At 39.9% G+C, this 25,393-nt stretch overlaps 1 protein-coding gene across 1 annotated transcript in view; it reads left to right on the forward strand.

Annotated features, from left to right (window-relative positions):
• Positions 1-25,393, forward strand: part of SLC2A13 (solute carrier family 2 member 13) — a 244,959-nt gene that overhangs the window by 100,204 nt on the left and 119,362 nt on the right. Inside the window, exon 4 of the mRNA XM_037009940.2 lies at positions 4,140-4,248. Coding sequence (XP_036865835.2) covers positions 4,140-4,248 — 109 coding nt within the window. The remainder of the gene's footprint in view (positions 1-4,139; positions 4,249-25,393) is intronic.

The following is a 25,393-nucleotide window of genomic DNA, read 5'->3' on the forward strand; positions in this document are numbered from 1 at the left end:
TGCGTGTTTTTTAAGGGGCGGGTATTCAGACTACCACATGGGGCTCAAAGCTTATCAGTTTTATTGATACTTCAAAGAACCAGCTTTTGGTTTCATCCATATCTTTTTTTCTCCCTTGACTGTATCCTCATCTATTACATGGATGGCCATTCTGATCTTTACTTTTTTTTTTAAATCTTGTGCTTATTTTTTATTTATTTATCCTTCTTTTTCTGGATTTGTAAGGTGGAAACTGAGGTCATTGTTATAAATTTTCCTCTGACTTTAGCCCCATTCCGAAAATTTTCATACACGTGTGTTTTTCTATTCTTCAGCTCAAAGTGCTTTATGATTTCCCATCTTTTATTTGTTCCATGGAATTGTGTATTTAGTTTCCAGTTGGGGAATTTTCCAGTTATCTATCAGGTGTTGACTTCTATATTAATTTCATTATGGTCAGAGAACATTCTTTGTATGACTTGAGTCCTAAATCAGTTGAGACTCATTTTAGAGCTCAGAATATAATCTTTAACGTGCATCTACTTTTGGAGAGAATGTGTATCTGCTCTTAATTGGTTGACTGTTGTTCTAATATCAGGTCAGGTTCGTTGATAGTGTTGCTAAAGTCATCCGTATCTGTGCTGATTTTCAGCCTATTCATCCGTTAGTGAGCAAGGGGTGAGGAAGCATCTGAGCGTAATTGTGGGCTTTTCTGCTCACCCATGTAGTTGTGTCAGTTTTTGTTTCATACTTTTGAAGCTCTTATTAGGTACAAGGACATTTAGGGCTGTTATGTCCTCCTGGAGAATTCATCCCTTTATTGTTACAAGCTGTTCTTTCTGCTGTTCTGCATGCCTGGTGGTTTTCTATTGTATCCCAGACATCATAAGGTTTATCTTCCTGTTGAATTTAGTTCTGGGACCCTGTTAATTATCCAGAAGCAGCTGAGTCTTGCATTTCAGTTGTTGTAGATGGTCCCCGAGCGGTGTTTAATCTATGGCTAAATCTATACCATTACTGAGGTGAAACCCTTGTGAATACTCTGTGCTCTAGGCTTCTCATTCTGGTGGTGGAACAGGTCTGGGATTGACTTCTCCTCTCCGTTCCTGCTGCTCTTTCCCCTCCTCAGGGAGTTTGCTCACACATAACTGCTGACCTGCCGTCATGGGGATGCTCAGCAGGGACACCAAGTCCCCAACGTCCCCTCTCTGTGGATCCCTTTCCCCTCTGGCACTCTGCCCTCTGAACTCTGGCCACCATGGCACCTCTGGACTGTGAGCTGCACTTTTCACCCCGAGGAGACCCCCGGGGTCTGCCTGGTTCCCCTCCCTGTGCTGCAGCCTGGAACTTTTGCAACGCATTAACTAGACTATGACAGTTAGAGGGTTCGCCTCTTTGTTTCCTGAATCTCCGGGGTCACTAAACCTTCATTGCCTGCAATCCATTATCATGAGAAATATGGTTTCATGCATTTTTGCACGGCTTTTTAGTTGTTTCATGTTGGAGGCAAATCTGATAAACTATTACTCCATCGTGGCTGAAGTGGAGATCAAGAGCTGGTGTTTTATACAAAGTGTGTTCCAGGGCATTTTTAATGGTACCTGGAGGAACATATGTGGGCTCACAGACAGGCTATTCAGAGGAATGGCTGTGGGTTCCCGGGACTGTCCTTTTCATCCCTGCGGCACTGGGACACCCTTATGAAAGTTACTCAGAATGAAGGAAAAGATGAACCCATTTTGGATTCTTGCATCTACTGTTTTATTATCTGAGTCCACTATTTCCAATCTACTTTAGGTTAGAGGTTCTTTTTCTTATTGTGTGGGAATGTCTGTGTGTCAGACACATTTTTAAAAAAATTAAGTGTGAAATATTTGTATGCACAATGTTTTTAATTAGAAAAATCAAAATAAATGTAATAAGCAGAGCATGACATTAACAATGTTCACTTACAAACATTCAACCAATTAATGTATTTGACTTTTCTTCAGCCTCAGCGTTTCTATGATACAAAGATTAATGACGGTTTGCATCTGTTAAGTCAGTTTTACTGCCTATTAAAACTAGGTTTATGACCTTAATGAAAGGAAATTCTTTAATTTGTGTGTGTGTAATCCCATGTGCAGCTCCTGTGAACAAAATGTATCTATAAAAAAGAAAAATCCAACCTAAGAAAAAAACCATGCCATTGTTTATTTTTAATAGGAAATCTAACCAAGAGAAAAAACGAGACCCAGATTTTTTTAAAACCAGGAAATAGGTACATGACGTTTACAGGATAGTTTATCTCTTGATACTTGGGCAAGTCAAACGTTCATTCTAGTTTGTCATCATTTTCTCCTTGTCCGCCCTCCCAAATCGGGATTTCCTTATCTGTCCATCAAATCATGGAACAGTTTAATAGTGAAATAGATGCAGCCACAAAAGATTGTAATAGATTTCTTTTAGAAGGGCAGTTTCCCCTGTGTGAAGGATACAGAAAGCTGAAAAGGGGGGGTGGGGGTTGTATGATTGTGTTTGTTTTGTTGTCCTTGTTAGTTTTTAAATTATACATGGTACACTGGATAAATGATCATATTTTTACTTGAACTTTTCAGTTTATGGAAATCAGTGGTTGTTTATATGATGCTGTGAGTGTCCCTTGTTTTGTGGGCTGGGATCATTTACAGACACCTAAACTTGAGGACAAGTCCACTCATATTTCAGACAACTGAGCCATAGGTATTTCAGTATTGTCACAGCAAAGTTCAGACAATCTACCTATTTCACACAATCTATTTTATATGCTAGGTTTTAATGCTGCTTTACCTGAATCAAAAGCAATTTGATGCTCATAATGCTCTCAACCTTCTTTCTAAATGGGTCTCACTGCTCTGAGTACCGTCAGCACTTCTCTGTGTCCTGTCTTACCATTCAGAGACAGACTGTTGACAGTAAATCCAGTCTTCATGTGATTATCATCATGGCCCTGTAGAGATAAATGTTCACACCCCTATAATGTTCAGTTCTAATAATGCTGTGGCCTGACTTTGCCGTATGAACTTTCATTGCTCAGACAACAGCATATTCCAGCCATTACTGGGAACTGGAATAGTAGATTTCCAGGAGATTTCTGGAATGGGGAAACTTCCTTACAGTTTATTGACTTGATGTAGGGTTCACTAATGAAACTTGGTCTCAAGGGAAAATGCCTCTAATTAAGCATTTACCATCCTGGGGGTCCCAGGCCGCCTCTTCTTACAGCAGGAGCGGCACAGGTCCTGAGAGTCAGGATGCTGTCTACATTGAATGTCTCCTAAAGATAAGGTGAAGGTATAATCGAAGCCCTTGTGAGAATAGAAGGGGCACTTTCAGTAAATGTGCCCAGACAACAGGCATCAGTAAGGTTAGTCAGCTTACTTACGGCCTCAGTGTTCGTATCTACAGCTTTCCAAAACTGATTTAAAGTTCTGATATAGAGACCAAGGGATCTGTGCCATTTTGAAAGCCCATTTATATTTTGAAATGTCATTGAATGCCACTTAAAGAACTATTCAAAATCTAGAAATATCATACACACCCCTATATAAAATAGACTTTAACATTTTTCTTTCTATTACCTATTTGGCAACTTTTAATGGTAATGTCCATTGTAGCCATAACCAAGCCAGATGTCATGCCAAAATTCCTTAACTTTAGTGGAATTGATTAGAATAAATTATGTTACTTTAGCCAAATAAATTAGAATGAATTCTATTCTTTGTTTTTAATAAATAACATTCTTTTGGTTCATTAAAGGAATTTGCCTGTGACTTTGTAAGTAGTCCCACATTGAACGGATTTTAGTTAATAATTAATTGCCAATTAAGTGAAAGAACAAATACAGCTTGTAGGGATTTAATGAAAAATCATTTCTGACAGTTACAGTTATGTAAATCACGTAGTATCCACAATACTTTAACTGGAATTCTCTCTTGTTGCTTTTACAGCTTAAACTCAAATATATACTGTTTTAAAAAATATATTGTGCTCAGATTTCCATAAAAGTATTTACATTCTATTTTTAAATGCCCAGTCATGTTGATTTCATGGAGATTTGGGAAAATTTATCCTAATGGGAATAATTAGTATGGGAGCTAAAAATAATAGTTGTGTCCTTTTTCTTTCTTTTTTTAAAAAAGCTGGACCTGTGATCTGCAGAATGCTGAGTTACCCCCCAACTCGCCGAGCTTTAATTGTGGGCTGTGGTCTGCAAATGTTCCAACAGCTCTCAGGCATAAACACCATCATGTATGTATTGTTTTCTGGTTTTTTACTCAAAATATTGTGAAGGAATTATTTTACATGAAAAAAAAGAATAGGCCTCTTGGTGGTTTGTTCTTATTAGATGTGTAAGATTCTCCTTTTGGGAGATACTAAACTGTACGATTTTTAAAATTCTAACGGTTTGTAACTAGAGGGTGGTGATTTGTTTGTTGTTAAGTATTGGCTTTATTTGATGTCATACAGTTTGGCTTTTATGCCATCTAGCACTGCATTATATTCTGAGCTAATGAATGCATCGTTTTCCTAAGTCATTTTTGATGCTGGTTAGAAAGTAAAACAAAAGGGAATCACCTGGCATAGTCAGAGATGAGTGGACACACAGATAACTAGTTCATTTCTTCTGGGAGCATCAGCTAGGATGCGATGTGATCGGAACAGTAGTAGAAGTCTGTCTGCCGCAATCAGAGTACAATGTACCGGAGACGGGATGGGAGCAGAGACCTGGGGAAGGCCCAGCTGTTCCCAGTTTTGTAGTTTTGAGTAATTCCCAGTGGTGTATGGGTGTTGGGAGTGGAGTGGGGTAACAAGGAGGGGTTCTACCATGTTTTATTCATTCAATATTAAACCCTTTTTTTGCTGGCCTGTTTTGTATTATATACACGGCAGTGAGTGAAGTAGGCATGCTCCGTGGCCCCGCCACAGGCTGGTGGGGGAAGCATACATTAAATAAACTAACAGTTCAATACAGCATTTCAAACCATAATAATGTCTATATAGGACCATTCCAATCCTGCACAGCGTAGACGTTTAAACTCCTAGGTAGTAGAATGTGGGTTAGAGAAGTCGGGTTTTGCTGAGCAAATGACTGGTGGGTGAAACACTGCTCAGTCTTAGAAGCTTTTTCCCCTACCTTTTGGTTAAAATTATTCTATAGAAAAACAAAACTTATGTAAAATTAAATTTCACTCAGTAAGCCATTTGTATTTGGGACTCTTGATATGTTCCTTTGAAATTACTTAGGATCTGATGGGTTATTTAGTGATAATTTGAGAAGAGTGAATCTGTTAAAATAATCATTAACACTAATTATTAGGGCCCACAGCCCATTAGATCAGGATTTGTTAAGAAACTCACTTTAAATACATCCACACATTTTATGAATTTGACTGTAGTTATAATGGTTGTTAGACTTCAACTGCCTAGACGACATTTTTAATGTTTGTCCCTCTCCTCCATCGCTCGCACATTCACTCAGGTTTCCCTCACCTTCATCAGCTCTGGTAAGGCCCACCTGTTGGTGCAGGGCCCAGCATGTGTGCCGGCCTGTGGTCTGGCTGCAGTGCACCATGACCGGCCTGAGCCTCCACCACCCTCCGTGCAGGGAGGGAGTGTCCCCAGGCTCTTGCACACGTTCAGACAGTGCAGTGCAGGAATAACTGTGCGAATATCTAGTTAATGAGCCTTATTTAAAATGTGTCCTTGCTTCTGAAGATCTTTTTGGTTTGTTCTACCCTTGCCTGGGCATTTAAACTTGACACATTTAAAAAAGTGGAAAATGGATTTTTGTTGTATTTTTGTGTGTGTTCCTGTAAAACAGGCATTAGACACAGAGCCAACTCCAATTGACAGGTCGTGGCCGAGGCCAGTCTGTTCTAGCTGAACTGGCTGCCATAGTCCCTTGGTGATCTCTGGTGTAAAATGGGTTGATTAAGGCTTTCTCATTTTAACAAGGCATTCATTTCTCCAAATGCTCGGTCTTTTCTCAGTGGGATCATGTGATATGATATCATGTATAGGGATCCTGCATTCATTAAGATTTATGATGGTCCTTAGGCGCTTCACTTTTTCCAAAATGTACATGATAGAGGTAATATTGTCATATAGCTTTTGCTTGCAATCGAGTATTAATCTTAGAAAGTAGGAAGAATAAGATATGGTTAAATTTATATCATGTCTACTGTCTTGGTGATGCAAAACAGCTCACTAACTCCCTGAAGAAATTAATATGACGTTAATGTCTGGAGGTTAGAAGGTTACACACTTAAATGACATACCTATGCTAAGTAACTGTTGATTATTCATAGTATACCGTTTCAGACATTTATATTTTAAGCCCATAAAACTTAATAGTGGAGACTATTATAATGAAATTGATTTATTCTGTCATTATCTGGACAGAATGACTAATCTGAGGCTCTTACATTGCTTCTTTTCTTCTGCTCTCTTTAGTCTCTGTTCATGAGTGTGTATTTATCTCTAACGATTCAGTAAATGTGATCATAAATTTTGTTTCTTCTAATTTAAAATAATCTCTTTATTGGAGCCTAATAGGTGTTTTTTTGTTGTTGTCTTAAGTAGAAAGCATTAATTACATTTTTTTCCATTTTAAAAAATGTTTTGTTAATTTAAAGTTCTGGTCATATGGTATCTCATTGTGTATATTTTGTTACTCTCTCGTGCTTTTTCCCCTTAAGGTGGGAAATAAAGTAGGCAGTACTCTTCTAGGTTAGGTTAGGGTTAAACTTAATCTGTAGAAGTTGTGATGACTTTACAAAATTCATTTTCCACCCCAAAGTTTGTGTGGACCTGAAATAGGAGGTATTTTGAATTCTACTTCTCACCAAGGAAAGTTCATAGAAAGAGCATATGGAAAAATATTGAAAGATAAGTCATCCTTACAATTGCATTATATAATCTTACCACATGGTAAGTGAGAGAAGTTTTCTCTCTTCTCCCTCGTAGGACCTTTATTTCTATCTCTTTGGCCTATTTAATATCCTATCTCAGTCAAGGAAACAGATTTTCTTCTTGGAATATTTAATCTTCTCATCCTCTACCATGAAAAATCACAGTGTGTGTTTGTGTGTATGTCCGAGTATCTGTTTTTTTTGTATGATAACTCACGATGACATCCTAAGCCATACTTTACCCTGTATCCTATTTGAACGGAAGACTCTAAATTCTTAAAACTACCGCAAACTTCAGACACTGCATTTGACTTTTAGAAGAGGTCATTTCCTAATATGACTTATTGTTATCACTTAATAATTTCAAACATTTAGCTGAATAGATCGTTCTCTTTTCACAGGGGAGAGAGAACAGAGCCAGTGGAGGACTAGCTTCCCTGGCAGGAAGCGTTGGTACTGTGGCGCTGTGCCTCAGGCCGGCAAACTACTTGCACAAGTGTCCAGATACAGGGAGGAGGGGTGACACCAGGTGACGATGATGAATGTGAAGACAGCCCTTACATTCTCATTGTGATCAATTCTGAACCCTAGTTAAAATGTCGATAATTTTTAATTTTCCATCTAAAAAATTTTTATCTGATAACTATTCATAAGTGGACCCACTTCCCCCATTATTATTACCACAAGCAAAATGTGTGTGGATGAGTAACTGGGTGGGGAGAAAGAGAGAGAGAGAGAGAGAGAGAGAGAGAGAGAGAGAGAGAGAGAGAGAGAGAGAGAAAATAGCTGGTTCTTTCTGGGTTTGATAATATCTTACTTCTTTTGAGGAATGTATATAATAAGATCTATTTTGATAAGCATATAGTCAATCCATCTTGGACAAAAGGAAGGTATCAGAGTTTTACCTGGGAAGACCAGGTGTTTCAGTGGCTCGCTCACTTTAAAGTTAAACAGAACATCTACAATAGAGAGGAGAAGAATATCCAGAATTTAAGCTTTAATTCAGCTTCAGGTATAAAGAGTCGTGAGGAATAAACTTCTTTTGGACTCTGCATACCAGACCGCTACTTTTTAGATACTGTGCCTGCAGATTAATGCCCCCAGATTCATCGCTTCTTCTCCTTCCCTTTTCTACAAAAAGTAGGGGTAGGAAATAGGCAATTATACAGGGTAGGTAGATGCTCTGGGCTTTCATAACTACTTTGCCTTAATCCCCGGGAGATCCCTTCTTCCATCATATTTGCAAGTGATAATAACAACTTTCGGAAAATATGCCCTTGTGATAATAATATTAATAGCTATCATTTCTTGAGCATTAAATACCATGCACTACTCTAGCATGGACAACTCACTTAATAAATATTAACAGAAAAGGAAAAAAAAAAACAGGACAAAACCTCAATGCCCAAAGCTGACTGTTTAAAGCTTGTTTGGAAGTGATGTAAGGTAAGACATCAAGTTAGTGGAATTAAGTACCATCCAAGGATAAAAACCTAACATGACTGTGTGCTGATAAAATTGTATCTATCTCAAGAATCATAAAACTAATCAAGTTCTTGAATATACTGGTACCCAGTGAAGGCCTTTGCTTTATACTCTGATTTAGAGTTCTTGGACAAGCCAGCTTGATGGTTGGATGACTCATTTATATTTGTTAATCATATTTAATTAATTTTATAAGGGCAGTATTTCTGAATCTTTTCCATTCCTGTATTTTACCCTCAACAAGCTCTCCTAGTTTAAAAAATTACAATGCAATCAGGGCACAAGGCACAACACTCAGGCATGGCCAGATGGTGAATATAGGGAAAAATAAAAAATAAAGGGGACAGGATGCAAGAAGGAAAGGGTAAGGATTTATGCATTCTCATGCTATAAATCTGAACAGAGGTGAGGCTGTGCTGCCTCTAAAATCCTCGGCAAGTGGGATGGTGGACCCAAGCACCTGCTCACTAACATGAGCCTTCTCCTCTCTCTGCCTGTCTGGTAGGGCTCTGCACACAATCAAAGAAGCTATTGAAAGATAATAAGGCTAAGATAATTACCTCATTGAAATGTGCATCAAGATGAGTGCATTTGTACTCATTTTAGTTCAATTGGATGAAAGTCATTAAAAGGATGAGAAAACGTTAGGTTCATAGTTCACCCTTTTGAAAGATGAGCTTGATGTGTTGGGAAGAATACTGACCCAGGAATCAGGAGAATTGGTTTTAAGACTGGTCTCCGTTGGGGGTCTTGGGCATGCCAGTTATGTGCCTTCCTTCTAAATACCTATAAAGTGAAGTAGATGGACTTTAATGTACATTTAATGAGGAAACATGGAGTTTCAAATAAAGCAGAAGCTAAAGCATTTGTGCTTGAAATATTTTAAACCTTTCTTGTATGTAAAGTTATCAGACTGCAGGAGATCAGTTTTAGTCTAAAAGGAAAAATGTATTTTGTTCACATAATTCTGGGAGGGATATTAAATGCTTACCACATGCTGATCATTTTCCTAGATGCGTGGCTTATGTGTTAAGACCACATTTTTATTTCCAAAGTATATCTTTGGAGAAGGATGATCTTGAATATGGCTTTGCAGCTCTGTAACTTGACGGGAAAGAACTTTCCCAGCCTTCCATAGCGTTGCACGGATAGCCTCAAGCCCAGTGCACTTCACCCATCTCTCAAATCATGACCAGGGGAAAGGCTACCACTTCTTCCTCTGGTGTCTGCAGCTCTTTCTGGTGGCAGATGGTTCATTCTCCTAACATTACAAAACAAAGCATTCTCATCAGGTGACGCTCTGAACAGAATGGCTTTCTAGAGGAACTGTTGGGAAGTTCCTCATCACTTTCCATTTCCCTGTGTGTGTGCTGCATGCCTGTCTCAGCATGAGCTCCCCCAAACAGACTGTAAGAGAATGGGAGAGAAGTGATAGGGTGGGGGATGCAGCGAGGGTGCATTGGTAAGCAGCTCATCTCAGGGAGCAACTAGAGCTCAGTCCTGCCGAGGAGCAGTGTAGAATGTGAACTATTTTGAAAGTGTTTGTTCATGACCTCCAGTCCCTCAGGGTGAGGGCCGCCCTGGCAGATGCCACGCGCACCATCCCAGGGTCCCCTGAGTAGTCTCCCATGGTGCCAGCACTCTCAGGAACGTAACTAGATGCAGGGAGTTTAACTAGAGACTCTCAGATTCTACAGCGAGCTTCCATGGTAGCTGCAAGAGAATCCAGACAGCAGCCAAGAGCACGTGGGGCGGGGCCTTCAGAGCATCTGCTTAAAATCCCACTGTGTCTTCAAATATGTGTAGAAATAAGTTTGCACAAAATGGATGTGAACTTCCTTAGCACCTTTCCTGGATATAGCAGGTTCATTTTTAGTGAAAAAAGTCACCGTTAAGCATTAACATGGGGGTTTCATAAGAAATGGTGAGGATATATTCCCTTCAACATTATAGTTTTTTTTTTCTTTCCAAAATTCACAGGTACTTCTATCCTGTCACAGGAATATTAGTGTTCCACACTTCAGCAGACGCACTTTTATTTATTTCTTTCTTCAACCAACATTTACTCTATTGTTGATAGAGCTTCAAATACATGAAAACTATCATTCTTGTCATTGAGAACTCTCTACCTGAGCAGATAGACACAAATAATTACACTGTGGCATTATGAACACCGAATTAATATACTGTAGGAACACAGAAAAATGGAGGACTAGTTCTACCAGGAACATGAAGAGGGCACATATAAATGATTTTTTGTTCTATTTTTTAAGGTTTATTTATATGGAGTTGTTCTCTGGACAGAAACATGGTACATCAAATATTAGCTGAACCTTTGGAGTTAGATCTGATGTTGAATCCCAGCCTACCACACTTGCTAGCTGTGTAAATTCCACATGCTGCTCAACTTCTCAGAGCCTCAATGGTCTGGAAATTAGGAGTAACACCACCTGTGGCTCTTACAGTGGTTAAATGAGATGGCATGTGTGGGTCTCATGGGGGGGACCAGGTCCATGGAAACTTCCCTTCTGCTCACTGTGCTTTGCCATTTAGAAATTCCAGGGTGTTTGTGCGAAGCAGGGACATTCCACAGTTCGCCCATCCTCTTTGGCCCACACCCATCAGTCCAGGATTTGAGGCATCCTCTGTAGACACAAAATTGTTATAATGGCCTTCTATCATGCATGTCTGTTTTCAGAATACAGAGAGGAATCATTACAGTGTTTTTCTTCTAATTTATAGATGCAGTCGGAATGTTGTCCAATTCAGTATTAGATCTTTGTATCTAAAGTTTAAGTCTGGGAGGAAAGCTTAGTAAGCTTTGATCACGAAGGGCTTATAATGCCTCCTTAAGAGGTGGGGGGTCTATGGCTAAGACACCCCACATGGCATGATTTGTAGTTTACCTCAAAAGATTATCCAATCCTTTGGTTGACTTTTTGAATCAAAAGTGAATTTAAGGATCTGTGGTAATTAATGGAAATTTATCTCCATGGTTTTTGAAGTATCAGTGACTGAGATTTGGGGTCCCCGGGACATCTCTGGTTTCCTTGCCTTGCCTTTCCTGACTCCTTTGTTTTGCTGAAAGGTAAGTAGAAGAAATGGAGATGCTGTTAGTGAGTTGAAATAGTATCATGAATTCCAGGGATGTACCCCAGGAAATGGGCTTGTGTGTCAAGGAAAGAACCTTGCCCCCCAAATCATATGTGGTTTTGAGAGTAACCACTCTGGCTAATTCTAGGGAAACTGTTATAAAAATGTAGTCTTCTCTTCTGTATAAGAAGATGGCTTAGCAGCTCTGTAACCTGATGGGAAAGAACTTTCCTAGCCTTTCATAGTATTGTACGGATGGCCTCAAGCCCAGTGCACTTCACCACTTATTACCTTTTCTTCACTTTTTATTGTGATAAAATATAAGAAGAGAATCTTCTCTTCTTAATTCAGTCTTTAAGCAAATAGATGGAAGGCACTCTGCCAGGGGCTAGAGAGAAACAATGTGGCGAAACCCATTCTCAGGGAACTTTGGTATTTTCCACAGTGGCTGTGCCAGTTTACATTCCCACCAGTAGTGTGTGAGGGTTCCCTATTCTCCATGTCTTCACCAACATTTGTTATTTCTTGTCCTTTTGATACTAGGCATCTGACTGACGTGACATGATAGCTCATCATGGTTTTGATTTGTGTTTCCACGGTGACTGGTGATGTTGGCTCAAGTCCTATGCCCACTTTTTAATCAGATTATTTGTTCTCTTGGTGTTGAGTGGGATGAGTCCCTTATTAATGCCTTATAAGATGTGTGGTTTGCAAGTATATTCTCCCATTCAGTAGGCTGTCTTTTCATTTTGTGAGTGGTTTCCCTTGCTGTGCAGAAGCTTTTTAGTTTAATTTAGTCAAACTTGTTTATGTTTGCTTTTGTTTTTTTGCCTGGACAGTCATATCCAGAAAAGTAATGCCAAGGCCTGTGCTCAAGAGTTTATTGTATGGCTGCTTTTTTAAGAAGAATGACAGTGGTAAAAGATGAATGACAGACATCGAAAGGTTTAATTAAAAACCATTCATTCAGCTCATCTTACTACTCTCTGACTTGTTTAGTTAGATATTATAAGTGCAGTTAATACCTGTGTATATAAGACAGCTGACCTATTCATTCATGTGGTATATGTCTTGTTCCCTAATGTATATGGTGGTGATAATAAATGTTGTAGAATGGTTTTAAAGGAACAGTCCTTGGCAACTACTCTACAGCATATTAACATTGCCAAACAAAGAAACTCGTTCTTCATAATTGGTATTTATGTGGAGTCAGAAAAAGGTGAAGGCTTTTTAACTTGCTAAATGACTAATTCAGCTTCCCACATATCTTCCTGACATTAAAAAACAAAGAAAAACTTGGAAATCTTCTTTGCTTAAATTTGGTAAAGGTATTCATTTTAGCAAGTTTAGTGATTTTATTTTCAAGACTGGGGTTTTTTGACAGTCAAAAACTATAGGATATTTTGTGTCAACATCATTTAAATTTGTTTAAGTACGTATATTAATGTATACAGAAGAGAAGTGAAAGAAAGTCATTTTAACATAACACCTTTTCATTCTGTTTTGGTTTTGCTATTTACCTTGATAAGCAATATTCAATACAAGTAATTTTGGAGCTTTAAATATAAAAACCTTCAAGAAAAATTGAGTTGTTAGAGCTTTATAGGGGAGTCAAATTCAGTAGCATGTTTTTTCTTTTAATTTTTTCCCCACATTCATGTAAAAGTTTGTGTCCTACATTTACAAAAGGCATGTGATGTGGATACACATATTTTACCTTTTAATAGTGCTTTGAAGGAGGCAGAATAGATAATGAGGTGCCAGGGGATTCAGAAAGTTTCTGTTGTTGATTTTCAATTGTTTCTTATTACCTTTTTTGCACTTTTTATTGTGATGAAATGTAAGTCACAAAATTTGATGTTTTTACCACTTTATATACATTTCAGTGGCATTCATTATAGTCACAATGTTATATAACCATCATCACTATTTCCAGAACTTTTCATCACCCCAAACAGAAACTCTATACCCATAAATCAGTAACTCCCCATATCTCTCCCCAGCTCCTGATAATGTCTAATTTATTTTCTCTTCTTATGAATTTGCCTATTCTAGTTATTTAAGTGGAGCCATATGGTATTTGTCCTTTTGTGTCTGGCTTATTGGATTTGGTGTACTGTTTTCAAGGTTATTGTATCATGTATCACAACTTTGTTCCTTTTTTTCATGGCTGAACAATATGCTGCTGTATGGACATACCACAGTTTGTATATCCATTCATTTGTTGGGCACTTGCATTGATCCCACCTTTTGGTTATTCTGAATAGTGTCATAGTGAACATTTGCATACAAGTGTCTGTTGGAGTTTCTATTTTCAATTTTGTTTCCCATTTTTGTTTTTTATTTTTGAGGACAATGACAAGACTAACCTCTAGAATAGAGGGACTATTTGGGAAAATACTAGAGAAAAAAATGATTGGCAATGTAAGATGTAGGAGTAGGCTTGACTCTATTCTGTGTAACCAAAAACTAACTAAAGGGAGAAAATAAGGAAATTAATCTGTGTAAGTGAAAAGTCCAGGAAAATCTTGATTCTTCATGACTCAGATGTGGTCATCAGGACTGTTTCTCTTCTCCCCTTCTCCATTTCCAAGCTGTGCTTTCTTCACATTATCTGAGAAAGAATACCTCAAGAGAACAGCAGCTCTTTCCCAACGGTTAGAGCAAAGAATTTTTACCTTGAAAAATCTTCATCTTGAAACTGGTTCGATTGGCCTGGCCGGGGACCCAGCAAGCAGTGAACACTGGTCTCCTCTTCTTACAGAAATGTGGTACTGCTGAGTGGTTTGACGTGGGCTCTGTGCCTCGCCTGGGAGGCAGGGTTGGTGCAGGGGGTTGGCGTCAGCTACAGGAACCACAGGACAAGAGTGGGAAACAATGGAGGCTCCCCCAGAACAGATTGCAAAGTACAATGAAAAATTATTCTTCTCAAAAATCAATAGATTAAAAAGCTGCTGTTAAATACGGTTATCTGGGATTGTTTTTGCTTTTCATTTTCAACTCAGCTGATAACAAAGAATAATAGATATTTTTTGAAGATATTTTTAAGCATTAACAGTATAGGTCCTATGGGCATTAAGACATGTTCCTTATCTTAAAAGTTCTCATCACAAGGGAAGAAAAAAATATAACTATTAGTGGTGGTAGATGTTAGCTAGACTTACATGGTGGTCATTTCACAGTATATACAATATTGAATCATGTTGTACATCTGAAAGTCATATTCTGTATATCAATTATACCTCAATTTAAAAGAAAAACATCTTCAAATTACTCATTAAAAGAGATTACACAGTTATTAATGAGCAAAACTAAAATTCCTTCCCAGATCTCTCTAGGCTCCAAAGCATGTATTTGTAACTGCTACAATCTAATTTACGATGGGATACAATAAACATTGTACTCCTTTATTAAAAAACAGTCAGAAAAATGGGTAATTTTGTATCCATTTCTAGAGAGGGGCTGTACGGGACCTTGCCTCCCAAACTCCCCACCAGCAGCACCAAGGCCAAAATCAATCCATATACCTGCCACTGGTAACCTCACAGCGAGGTATGTAAAAAAAAAAAAAAAAAATTGTTTAAATGAAGAATATTCTAAATGAAGTATAATTTTATTTAAATGAACCTCAAATGTATACCCCTATGCCTTTGAAATCTCAAGAACATTTTCTCTGTAGAAAAAAAAGACATATTGCTGTGGTATAAATATTAACGGGATATGAAAAACGTTGAGGAGTGTGTTGCTTACAAACGTCAGTAAATCAAGGTAGCGCTGGAACTCAAATTAGTTGCTAACATACCTTGATGCATCTGAGTTAACCTTTTTGTTAGCACTTTGATTTATATGCAGTATTTGTCATGTTTAAGTGACTTTATCCTATGGAAAAGTTGACTTCACCATTATTTTAGCTGTTCAGTGAATTAGTCTTATTGGCACATCAAATTGCACTTAAATTATGTAGTAATTTAACATTAATGTTCCTTTTCCCCTTAGCTAGAAGTTTAAAACACACATACAAGAATTGCTAGCATATCGATACCCTCCATCAGGGTTGCTTGAGTGCAAGTATTTGACTCTTATATGCTGCCTGGTGGCCAAATCAGACTTGTGAATTGCCAGATTAAAATAGAATATAAAAATATGGTAATACTTATGTGCTGTGCTGATACCCTTTGGAGAGTGTTTTGTTGCTTATCCATCCTGGACTTTCATAAGCAGTAACAGCTTCCCTTTGAAAATGGTTTACTCATGCACTGGAAGCTCCCAGAAAGATACCTGCGGGGTTAAGCACGCTGAAGGCCCCTGAACCGGGGGAATGTGAGGGCAGGGCAGGAGAGAGCCCCTTGTCTGTGACTTCTTTGAACTCAGGGGAAACTCCTGCTTTAGAAAGATTCTCTAAACTGTTCATGGTAACTGAAGATCATTTTCCAGGAATAGGAAGGGAAATTAATCTACCTGAAAACATGCTAATCTGTGCAGGCAAAACCAGAGATCATGCTCACACCTCAGTTCTTATCCTCGAAAACAAGACAGGCGATGCCAGTGCTGGACTTCGCCTTGGAAACCCAGGCATGAAGCCAGCGTCAGTTCTGCATAACAGTGCGCTGCAGCTCAGAACCACCTTTAACATTCTCTCAGGCTTGTGGGTTTCAGTTTTTGAACTACTCAGCTATTTGCAAAAATTTTTAAACAAAGCGCTGAAGTGCTTAGTAATGATGTCGTTTAGGCCTGCCTGTTAGTTCAGCCATCTGCTGAGGGCAGGAACTAGGTCTCCTTTCATTATCTGTCACTAGGTTTTGGTTGAGTACCCGGCATCAGTTGTGTTTGTGTGCCAGAATGTTAGGCACAGGTGACTATTCAGTCCTCATGATACCTTCATGTGGTTGATTTGATTGCTAGGTCGATCTGACAGATAAGGAAGTGAAGCTTAGTGAAGTCTCTTGCTGGAGGTCTTAGAGCAGTGATCAGGATGGCTGAGATTTGGGGGGTGAACTTCACCTAGAGCTTTTACTGCCCCACGGTATGGTGTTTATAACTGGTCATGGACCACGTGCTTTGTTAGGTAAAAGAAGGAGCCAGGGTACATTCTCTGCTGTTTGGTTTAGTGTCAGCTTCACACTTCAGTTCTCGTCGGGATGGAGGTTAAGTACAGTAAAACCTCTGGTACCGTCCTCTGCCCTTCTGTCCAGACTCGCCTCTTTTCTCAGGTACAAGCCATTAGCCAAGCAGAGGAACTCAGTTTTCTTCAGCATTTGGTTAAGTGTCTGCGGTACTTACAACAATGTGCTGGGATTTCAGAGAGATCATCAATCTGTGGAAATTTACAGTCTCTTGTTCTATACACACACGCATGTTTGGCATGGCTGATTCTAGTTAATTATAGAAAAAGTAAAATTTCTGTACGCTCTGTGAGTATTGGGAGGGTTAATTTTGAATGAGGTGGGCTGGAGCATCTCCGACTGCCTCTGATGATGGGAAGTGTAAGGAGGTGGATTCCCTGTGAGCGCCGTTCAAGTGGGGTGCCCCCAATTAGAAAAGCTGGTTGAAATAGTAATATTCAGAGATAATAAGTGTATTAAGGTGCCAAGTTTGGTTTAGGAAAGAAAAGTCACTTAAAATTTAATGTAACAGTTTTGGGGAATGTGAAGGGGATGCTTACTTACCACTGTAGACCTCCTCACATCTAATAATCATTGCAAAATATCTCTATATATGAGAAGAATTCTCTTTAAATAAAATCTTATGAAAGTAGTGATAACTCTCATTAACATATGACCATCAGAAAAGGTAAAAATTGCTGGGATGTTACTTGAAGAATTTAGGTACTTGTAGATTTTCTTTGTTATATGTGTGTGTATGTATCCTTTTAAGCTTTTACATTATGGTCAAAAACTTCATTTATATTAATTATACAGTTTCCTCAGATCATGTTTAGGATAACGCTGTTTCAAAATCTATGGGTTGACAGATTTTTAAAAATTACTGTTAATTAAATATCATAGAGAAATTCTAAACAGAGTAAACATCCCTGAAAAACTGAAAAAGGAGTAATGTATTATTCAACATGTCATCTTGTCTTGATTATTTATGTACCTTAGCATGAAACAAGATAGAAAAACTTCAAAATTGTTTGGCCGTTTGTAAAGTCGTTATCCATAATCACACAGTTATCTTTTTTAATATCGAAATACTAAGATTTTCTTTTTAATAATGCCGTTTCACTTAACCGTTATTCAAGACTATTTACCACATATAGAGTTTATATTCTTATATATTAAAATGTTTTACAAATATCTAGAAACATCAGATCTGGTTATAACTAAGAAGTTTTTCTTTAACCCTTTCTAAAGCTCTGTGCACTTGCACGCTCATCCATCCTATTTTGTAGATCTGTATGAAGTGTGGTAAAAGTGGTTGAATATTTCTTCCTAATAAATAATGATTTACTGCACCCTGGAGTTGGCTTTCTGATACTGGCCATCATTGCTCAGTATGGAGAAGATAATAGAGTTTGAATGGTCTTCCCTGATCTTATTTAGGACTATGTGTAAAATTTGCAGGGATGAGGAGGATTTATTTCTGATACAAAATTACTTTATTTGGATTAGGTTAGTTTTTTAGACATTAAGGTGAAAAAAAATCTTATTAATCAGGAAAGGATTTAATCAGTTAAATAATTTTTCTGTAGGAAATGGGCAAGGCAGTGGTAACTGTAAAGAGAAAGATAAATTAATTAGCTTGATTGAGAATTTCACAATGTGTACAGATGTCAAAACATCAAGTTGTACACCTTAAGTATACATGATTTTTATTTGTCAGTCAGATCTCAGTAAGGCTGTTTTTAAAAAGGAAGAAGAAAAGAAGCAAAAAAGAAGGAAAGGAAGGAAGAAAAATATGTCAAATGAGAAGGAAGGAATAGAAGGCCAGGGGTGTTATATAATAGGAGTAGCTCAGAGCACAGCTTAGATAGCCATGGGAGTTAACTACTAAAATAATTTTTACCCATTGCTTTCACTTTAATGAATAATTTAATTCTACTTAAATGTAAGGCACAGGAGAAAAAAAATATAGTAGATAAGATCCTTCCAATTAAGGAGCATAACATCTTTTTCAGCACCGACCACGTACGTGTCAGGGAATGTTCTGGGCACTGGGGCTTCCTTGGGAACAAAGCAGACAAATTTGCCATCTTCATGGAGCTTATATTCCAATTAGAGATAATAAGCAAAGTAAAGAGATTATATAATGCTTTAGAGACAAATGCTATAGAGAAAAAGTAAAACAAAGGAAGGGGTTTAAGGGGGGTCTGGAGTGGGGAGGATGTTGAATGTTAAAGTGTTCAGGGGAGGCCTCACTGGAGGTGACATGTGAAGATAAGCCGTGAAACATGGAGGGCATAGGCCACGGGTGTGTCTGCAGGAAGGGCATCCCCACTGGGGGGGAGCAAGAGTGCCAGCCGCTGAGTGCCTGGCGTGCCTCAGGAGCACCACGGGGTCCAGTAGGACAGGCAGCAAGTGCGTGAGGGGACATGAGGTCGGAAAGGGAGAGCAGTTCAGAGTCTGGGAGCTGAAATGCACATGAAGGGATGGCGCTGAATTTGGGATGGTGAGGAATTCAGTTTTGCACACATTAAGCTTGAGTAGCCTGTGTGTTAATGTAACTGAGGAGAGGAGTTCAAGGCTGGGGACATGAATAAACCTAGGAGTCAGCAGTGGGTAGGTGCCGTTTAAAGCAAGTGGAATCAGCAAGGAAGCTCAAAGAGGAGAAGAGGTTCGAGGATGCCTGGAAGGCAGTTGCACAAGATGGGTGCAGCCAAGGAGAGGAGCAGCGTGGAGGGTGCCACACCATGCATGCCCAGTGGGGAAGCTGATTTCAGGGAGGAGGGGGTGAGGAGCATGTTTGATGTCCCTGACATGCCAAATACTGGAAGGGCTCGGCATCAGCTGTCACACCTAGCAGGGTGGAGGGCACTGGTGACCTTGAGGTACAAGGGTGCAATCCACAGCCTAACGAGGAGAATAACAGTGAGTCTAGCAAGGTTCAGTGTTGCCTTTTTCTTTTTAAAGAGAAAAGGGGGAAGTGGGGCCCAGAAAGTTGTTTGTATGCGTGTTTAAAATTTTTCTTGGTCAATGGGAATGTTCCCTGGAGAGGAAACAGGACGCCAGGAAAGAAGGAAGGCGGTTGCGGGCGCCCGTGAGCAGGCGGAGTCTGTTCACCTGAGCAGAAGAGCTGGAGTCAGGTTTCAGACCCACACCCACCTTGTTTGAGAGAGAGGGGAGCCCACAGAGCACCCATGCACATCTAACGGCACAGCAGGTGGGGAAGCGCCGGGAGCAGGAGATGGAGGGGACCTGAGTATACCGGGCAGGCGGTGGGACGCTCCCCCGGGCTCTGGGCAGGAGACCCGAGGACACTCACTGGAGAGAGGGGTCGGTGTAGCAGGAGGCTGCGTGAAGCCCCAGCAGAGGGCCCTGCGGGGTAAGGCCGAGCACCAAGCAAATGGTGGAAACTCTGAGGGCCTTCGCGGCAAGAGGGACTATCCAAAAAGAATATCTGGAAATTCATGAACTACTGGGTGAGAACCAGCCAGAGGTGCCTGAGTTTCACATCCTGATAATTAATAAATGATGACTTGGTCATAAGTAAAGAATGTTTACAACAAATAGCAACAATTGATGGTTTCTTAATGTTTTATCTGTGTGTATATTTTAGCTATCAAGGCATATTACTTAAGACTGTAAAATGCCGATTACCCATTAAGTCTGTGACCACAGACCTTGTCTCCTCTGACCCGTCCTGGTCATCACTGTGCACCATTATTCCTTAACTAACCGTAATTTGGCTTCTGGTGTCACTCTGCTGTATTTCTTTATATCTTTCACTCTTAACAAAGATCAATGTTGGCTTCTTTTATCCTTATGTATCAATAGAGTGAAGAATAAACATTAGATGAATGATAAATGTCCTTTTCTAGGCTTCTTTGAACAAGTACCCTCGTGACAATTGGAGATAGTTGAGTATGGGCCTAATATTAGATTGTATCACGGAATTATTATTTTCCTTTGGTGTGATAAAAGTGGTCAGGTATGTGTGTGGTGCTGTGTGTGTATGTTTGTTAGGGATTGAATTGGGTCCTGCTTGGAAGTACTAAAGCCCTGACCCTCAGTGTGACTGTATTTGGAGATAGAGCCTTTAAGGAGGAACTTGAGGTTAAAGAAGACCAAAGGGGGGGATCCTAAAAGTGTTGGCAGCAGTGTCCTCACATGGACAGAGAGACACCAGCAGGCATGCTCTCTGTGCTCAGTGCACAGAGGAAAGGTTATGTGAGGTCACAGTGAGAAGGGGGCCCTCTGCATACCTTTTAGAGGGGCTCACCAGACACTGACCTGCTGGCACCTTAGCGGGACTTCCAGCCTCCAGAAGTGTGATAAAGTAACACAGTGTTCAGGCCACCAACCCTTGGGGTTTTGTTGTGGCAGCCCAAGCAAATGAGCCCAGGGGGTGACGGAGAGGTTGGCTGTGGTTTTTCTAAGTGATGAACCCAGGTGAAGAGTTGCCAAACTTTTCCGGTAGAGATCCAGACAGTAAATATTTCAGGTTTTCCAAGCCTGATAATCTTTGTCACAACTGTTCAGCTCTACTATTTCAACGTGAAAATTGCGACAGATGTAAACAAATGGGCATGGCTTGCCAGTGGCCACTGAAATCCGAATTTCATATAACTTCCACCTATCAAGAAATTTTACTCTCTGTTGATTGTTTTCAGCATCTGACAAGCATGGAAGCCACTCTTAGCTCGGGGCTGTGGAGAAGCGTGGGGCCGACCCACTGTGGCTCTGGGGCCGTTAGGTGTCAGCCCTGACATAGCTGAGGAGGAAACCAATGTCACTGTGTTCTCTTTTAGACTTTTCTGTAGAATTGTCACAATGAATAGATGGGGGAAAGTGATTGAGCTTGAAAATGAAAGTAAAACCAAAGAACAGTTTCAAATGTGTTCATTATTCTTCATTATGGGAATAAAAGGATAGAGAGGCGAATTCTCAAGAGAATGCATCCCTTCGAAGAAACTCGGCTTCCGTGGAGAGCGGCAGTAGGTAGATAGAGGGTGAGCGGGGCAACTGCAGTTCATCATCCAAGTGGCGACACCTCTGAGACAGCAGAAGGGCACCGGTGATAATTTGGCCAGAACGACAGCTACAAATCAAGATGTGCGGTCCCTGCAGAGGTGGGGCGAAGGCTGTGTTTGTTTCTAGGGCTGCCGTAACGAGGTACCCCAAACAGGGAGGCCTGGAACAACAGAGATTTATTCTCGCACAGTTCGGAAGGCCAGAAGCCCAATACCAAGGTGTCTGTGGGTCCTGTGCCCCCCAAAGGCAGTAGGAAAGAGTCCTTCCTCGTCTCTTGCAGCTCATGCTGGCTCTGGCCATCCTGGCATCCCTGGGCTTCGAGGCGCGTCACACCTGCCTCTGTGTGTGCCTTGTCACATGGATTTTTTTTCCTGTGGTTTCTCTGTGTCTAAACCTCCTTCCATTTTTCTTAGAAAGACACCAACCTTGGATTTAGGGCCTCATATTAACTAATTACATCTGCAAAGACCCTGTTCCCTAATAAGCTCACCTTCTGAGGGTGTGTGGGGCACAGCAGCCCGGCACAGTGTCACCTGGCTGACCGGTTGGGTTTGCTGTAAAGCAGGCGACTGGGGTCAGCCTCAGGGGCAGAGGCCGCCACAGCGAAGGGGAGGACGGTGTTTCCCAGGCAAGGTCGAACAAAAATCCACTTAAACTAGGTCAAGGGGGGAAAAAGTAAAGGCACTGAAAGGCAACAACAGAACATTTCATCGCATCAAAGCACTGGCACAATGTGTGTCTTCCGAGGGACGAAATCAGGCCCGAGAAAAGGCCTCCGTCTTTGCCGCTGCCTGTCTTCTCCATTCAGCCCCTCCAGCCCCTTCATTTTCGGGCTTCTCTACAGAAAGAAGGATGCATTGGTGTGTGAATATTGAGAATAACGGGACAGTGGAGAGAGCGCAGGTTCCGTCCAGTGGGAGCTGAGGTCATCATCATTGGCCCATTGAGCGGGGTTGCCTAGGGAATAGACTTCCCTGCCGGATACGCTCTTCATTCTCTTTTCCACTAGCAACATGTTTTGTTGTCCTCTTAACATGTCAGGCAGGTCTCTTCATGCTTTTTCAGAGATGATGATACCAGTGTGGAGTCATGAGTATTCCTGAGGATCTTGCCTCTCAAGTCATCCATGAAAACACGTGTCCATCCCCACACACACAACACTGGGCCCTTCACTTCTATGCTGTTACATATCCATGTTTATTTTAATTCACTCCCCATTCCCCGAAAAAACTTAAATCTCAAGTAAGATGTGGCATGTTAGCCCGGGATTTTTTTCAGCCAACAGTCACAGACTGTGAATGTCCTTGGGGCTTGGATATGTGAGCGCCGCATTTGGGAAGCGTGGTTGTGAGTCTGCTCATTATTTACAAGCACAAGGATAAGATGTTTATGCATCTTAAGGGCTTTTTGCATTGTAGGTTTGCACTGAGTAATGATTGTTTAATTTATATTTTTATGAACGTCTCCTCACCAATACTTCAGTATTTTGTGTGTGTGTGCTTAAGGTTATTTTTTTAATCCTTGGAGTAGTTGAGCAATAGGAAACTGAGATAAGGAAAGAAGGAAAATTGAGGTAAAATGAATAATAGAAAAGAGAAAGAGAAGGGGGCTTTGCTTTCCAGCCACACTGGCTTTTCTCCTGGTTCTAAAGATGCTTTTTCCTACCGCAGACCTTTGTACATGCTGTGGCTTCTCAATAAACATCTTTCCTTTCCCTTCCTTTTTTTTTTTTTGAGCTGATTCTTAAGATCTCTATTTAATAATCTCTTTCATCAGGAAAGACTCTTGTGACCACCCCGATTGGGTGGTATTCTCAAAGCTCCATGTGCTTCTCTGGAGTCCTTATCACATTCTAATTTTGGATGTATTTGTACATATTTGATTGATGTACATATCCTCCCTAGAGCAGAACCTCTAAGGGGAGAGGGACCGTGTTTGACTATGCAGCCAGCATAGTGGATGGCCCCATAACAGGTGCTCAGTGACTGTTTGTTGAATGAATATGTGCATCTAAGACACTTCATGGGTCTAATTAGGGGAAAGAATTCTTGAGTCTCTTGAGACCATGCAAGGTGGAGAAGTAAGTTGTTTTCCTGTCCTATGTATTAGGGAAGATAATGAAATCGCTGGAACCTATGTATACCCCAGTGAGAAGAACAAACTGTCTTCTGTTTGCATCTTGGTTGTTTAAATTACTGTGTGCTCCTTTCTGGACCCATGGTTGCAGAATTGGGAGGCAAGAGGTACTAAGTTCATTAGTTACTTCAATGTAAGAACTTAGAATTCTTGTAGAAGTCAGGTTAACACTGAGCGCTTGATAAATGTTTTTAATATGTGGTGGTGGTGTAAGCCAAAGCTGACCCAGCTAGCTGCCTGGTAAGGCATAGTAGCCTGACTTCCAGGGGAACATTTATGGAAAACATGATTAATTTTAAGGGTTTTTCTCCTCTCATGAAAAAAGAAAATAATTAGCCTTTATTGTTAATACCATTTAGTTTTAGAAGCCAAGTGTGTGTCATACTGGGCTACATGTACTATAGACAGTCAAGCTAACAGCTGAGATTTTCATTTCTAGAATTAAGATTTTAGCAGTAGCAGAAAGAAAGTAATTAGTTTCAACTCTCGCTTTCACTTTCCTTAGCAGTAAACAGGAAGGTTTAGGTGTTTTTTTTTAAATTCTATTAAAGGGAAGCCCTGCTGGCCTTAATTTCTCAGAATATTTCCTCCAGGCAACTGTGAGCAAAGAAAAAATTGAATACATTTTGGCACCAGAAAAAAATTGAATACATTTTGGCACCTGATTAAGTTCAGTTATAATCTGGCACTGTCCTACTTGAAGTGTTTCTGTGCCAACATAGAACTGAAAATCATGCATAATTTATACTTTTTAATGTTGCCTTTTGTAGTAATCACCCTAGAAATCTAGGCACATTCTGAAGATGCTGGGTTTTTTTAATTTTGTTTTTTAATTTTCTTTTGAATTCCTAAGGCACATTCTTTTGAATATTCTCAGTAGTGTAGTATCTTTGTCCTCTGAGGATGATTAGATTCTTGGAAACAGGCAGGAATAAAAGACATTTAGAAGGAGGTATTCTGTGTCTTTTGAATTAAGGAGCATGACCAAGCCTTCTTGATTTCTTGCCTTTTTTTAACCTTTTCATAGGAAATGTGCTGTGACTCGAAGACTTGTAATGGAGTCAGTCATTGAGCTCTTTATGTTACATGTACTCTGAAGTTTCAAAATTTCTTTACAATGGCTGTGATTAATGTTTGAACCCGTAAAATTTGGCATTCCATGGTTATTTTTAAGTCAGCAGTGTCCTTGGTTGTCTTTTTGATGAACCTGCGCAGTCTTGATATTTTTAACCCTAGAATTCTGTGCTTTTTTTTTTCTATGTAATATGCAAAAATCCTGTTTCATCACTGGCTATTTTTAAGTTCTCTGCAAAAGATGACAGTATATGTCACGTCCTTTGTGCACTGAAAATTGATGGACTAATTTTTTAAAACCTTTCTGTCGTTCAAGTTTCCTTTCCGAAGGGGTCAATATACTTTGCCTCCTCGGCCATGGTTTGTATTTGAGCGGAAGCACACGTCTGACCTTTTACCGTGTGCATGTTTTACTTCCTGCTGAGGGTGTCTGGGTGACTGTCCTGTGCCCGATGATTCTTGTCTGCCCAGTTAAAACCTCTTTTGACTTCACTTCAGTCATTATTGTTATGTCATTGTTAATTCATTTGTCAGTTTTACTAACTTTTCTGAGAATTTTATATT

The sequence above is a fragment of the Manis javanica genome, chromosome 15, assembly GCF_040802235.1.
Source record: "Manis javanica isolate MJ-LG chromosome 15, MJ_LKY, whole genome shotgun sequence".
Taxonomy (NCBI): domain Eukaryota; kingdom Metazoa; phylum Chordata; class Mammalia; order Pholidota; family Manidae; genus Manis; species Manis javanica.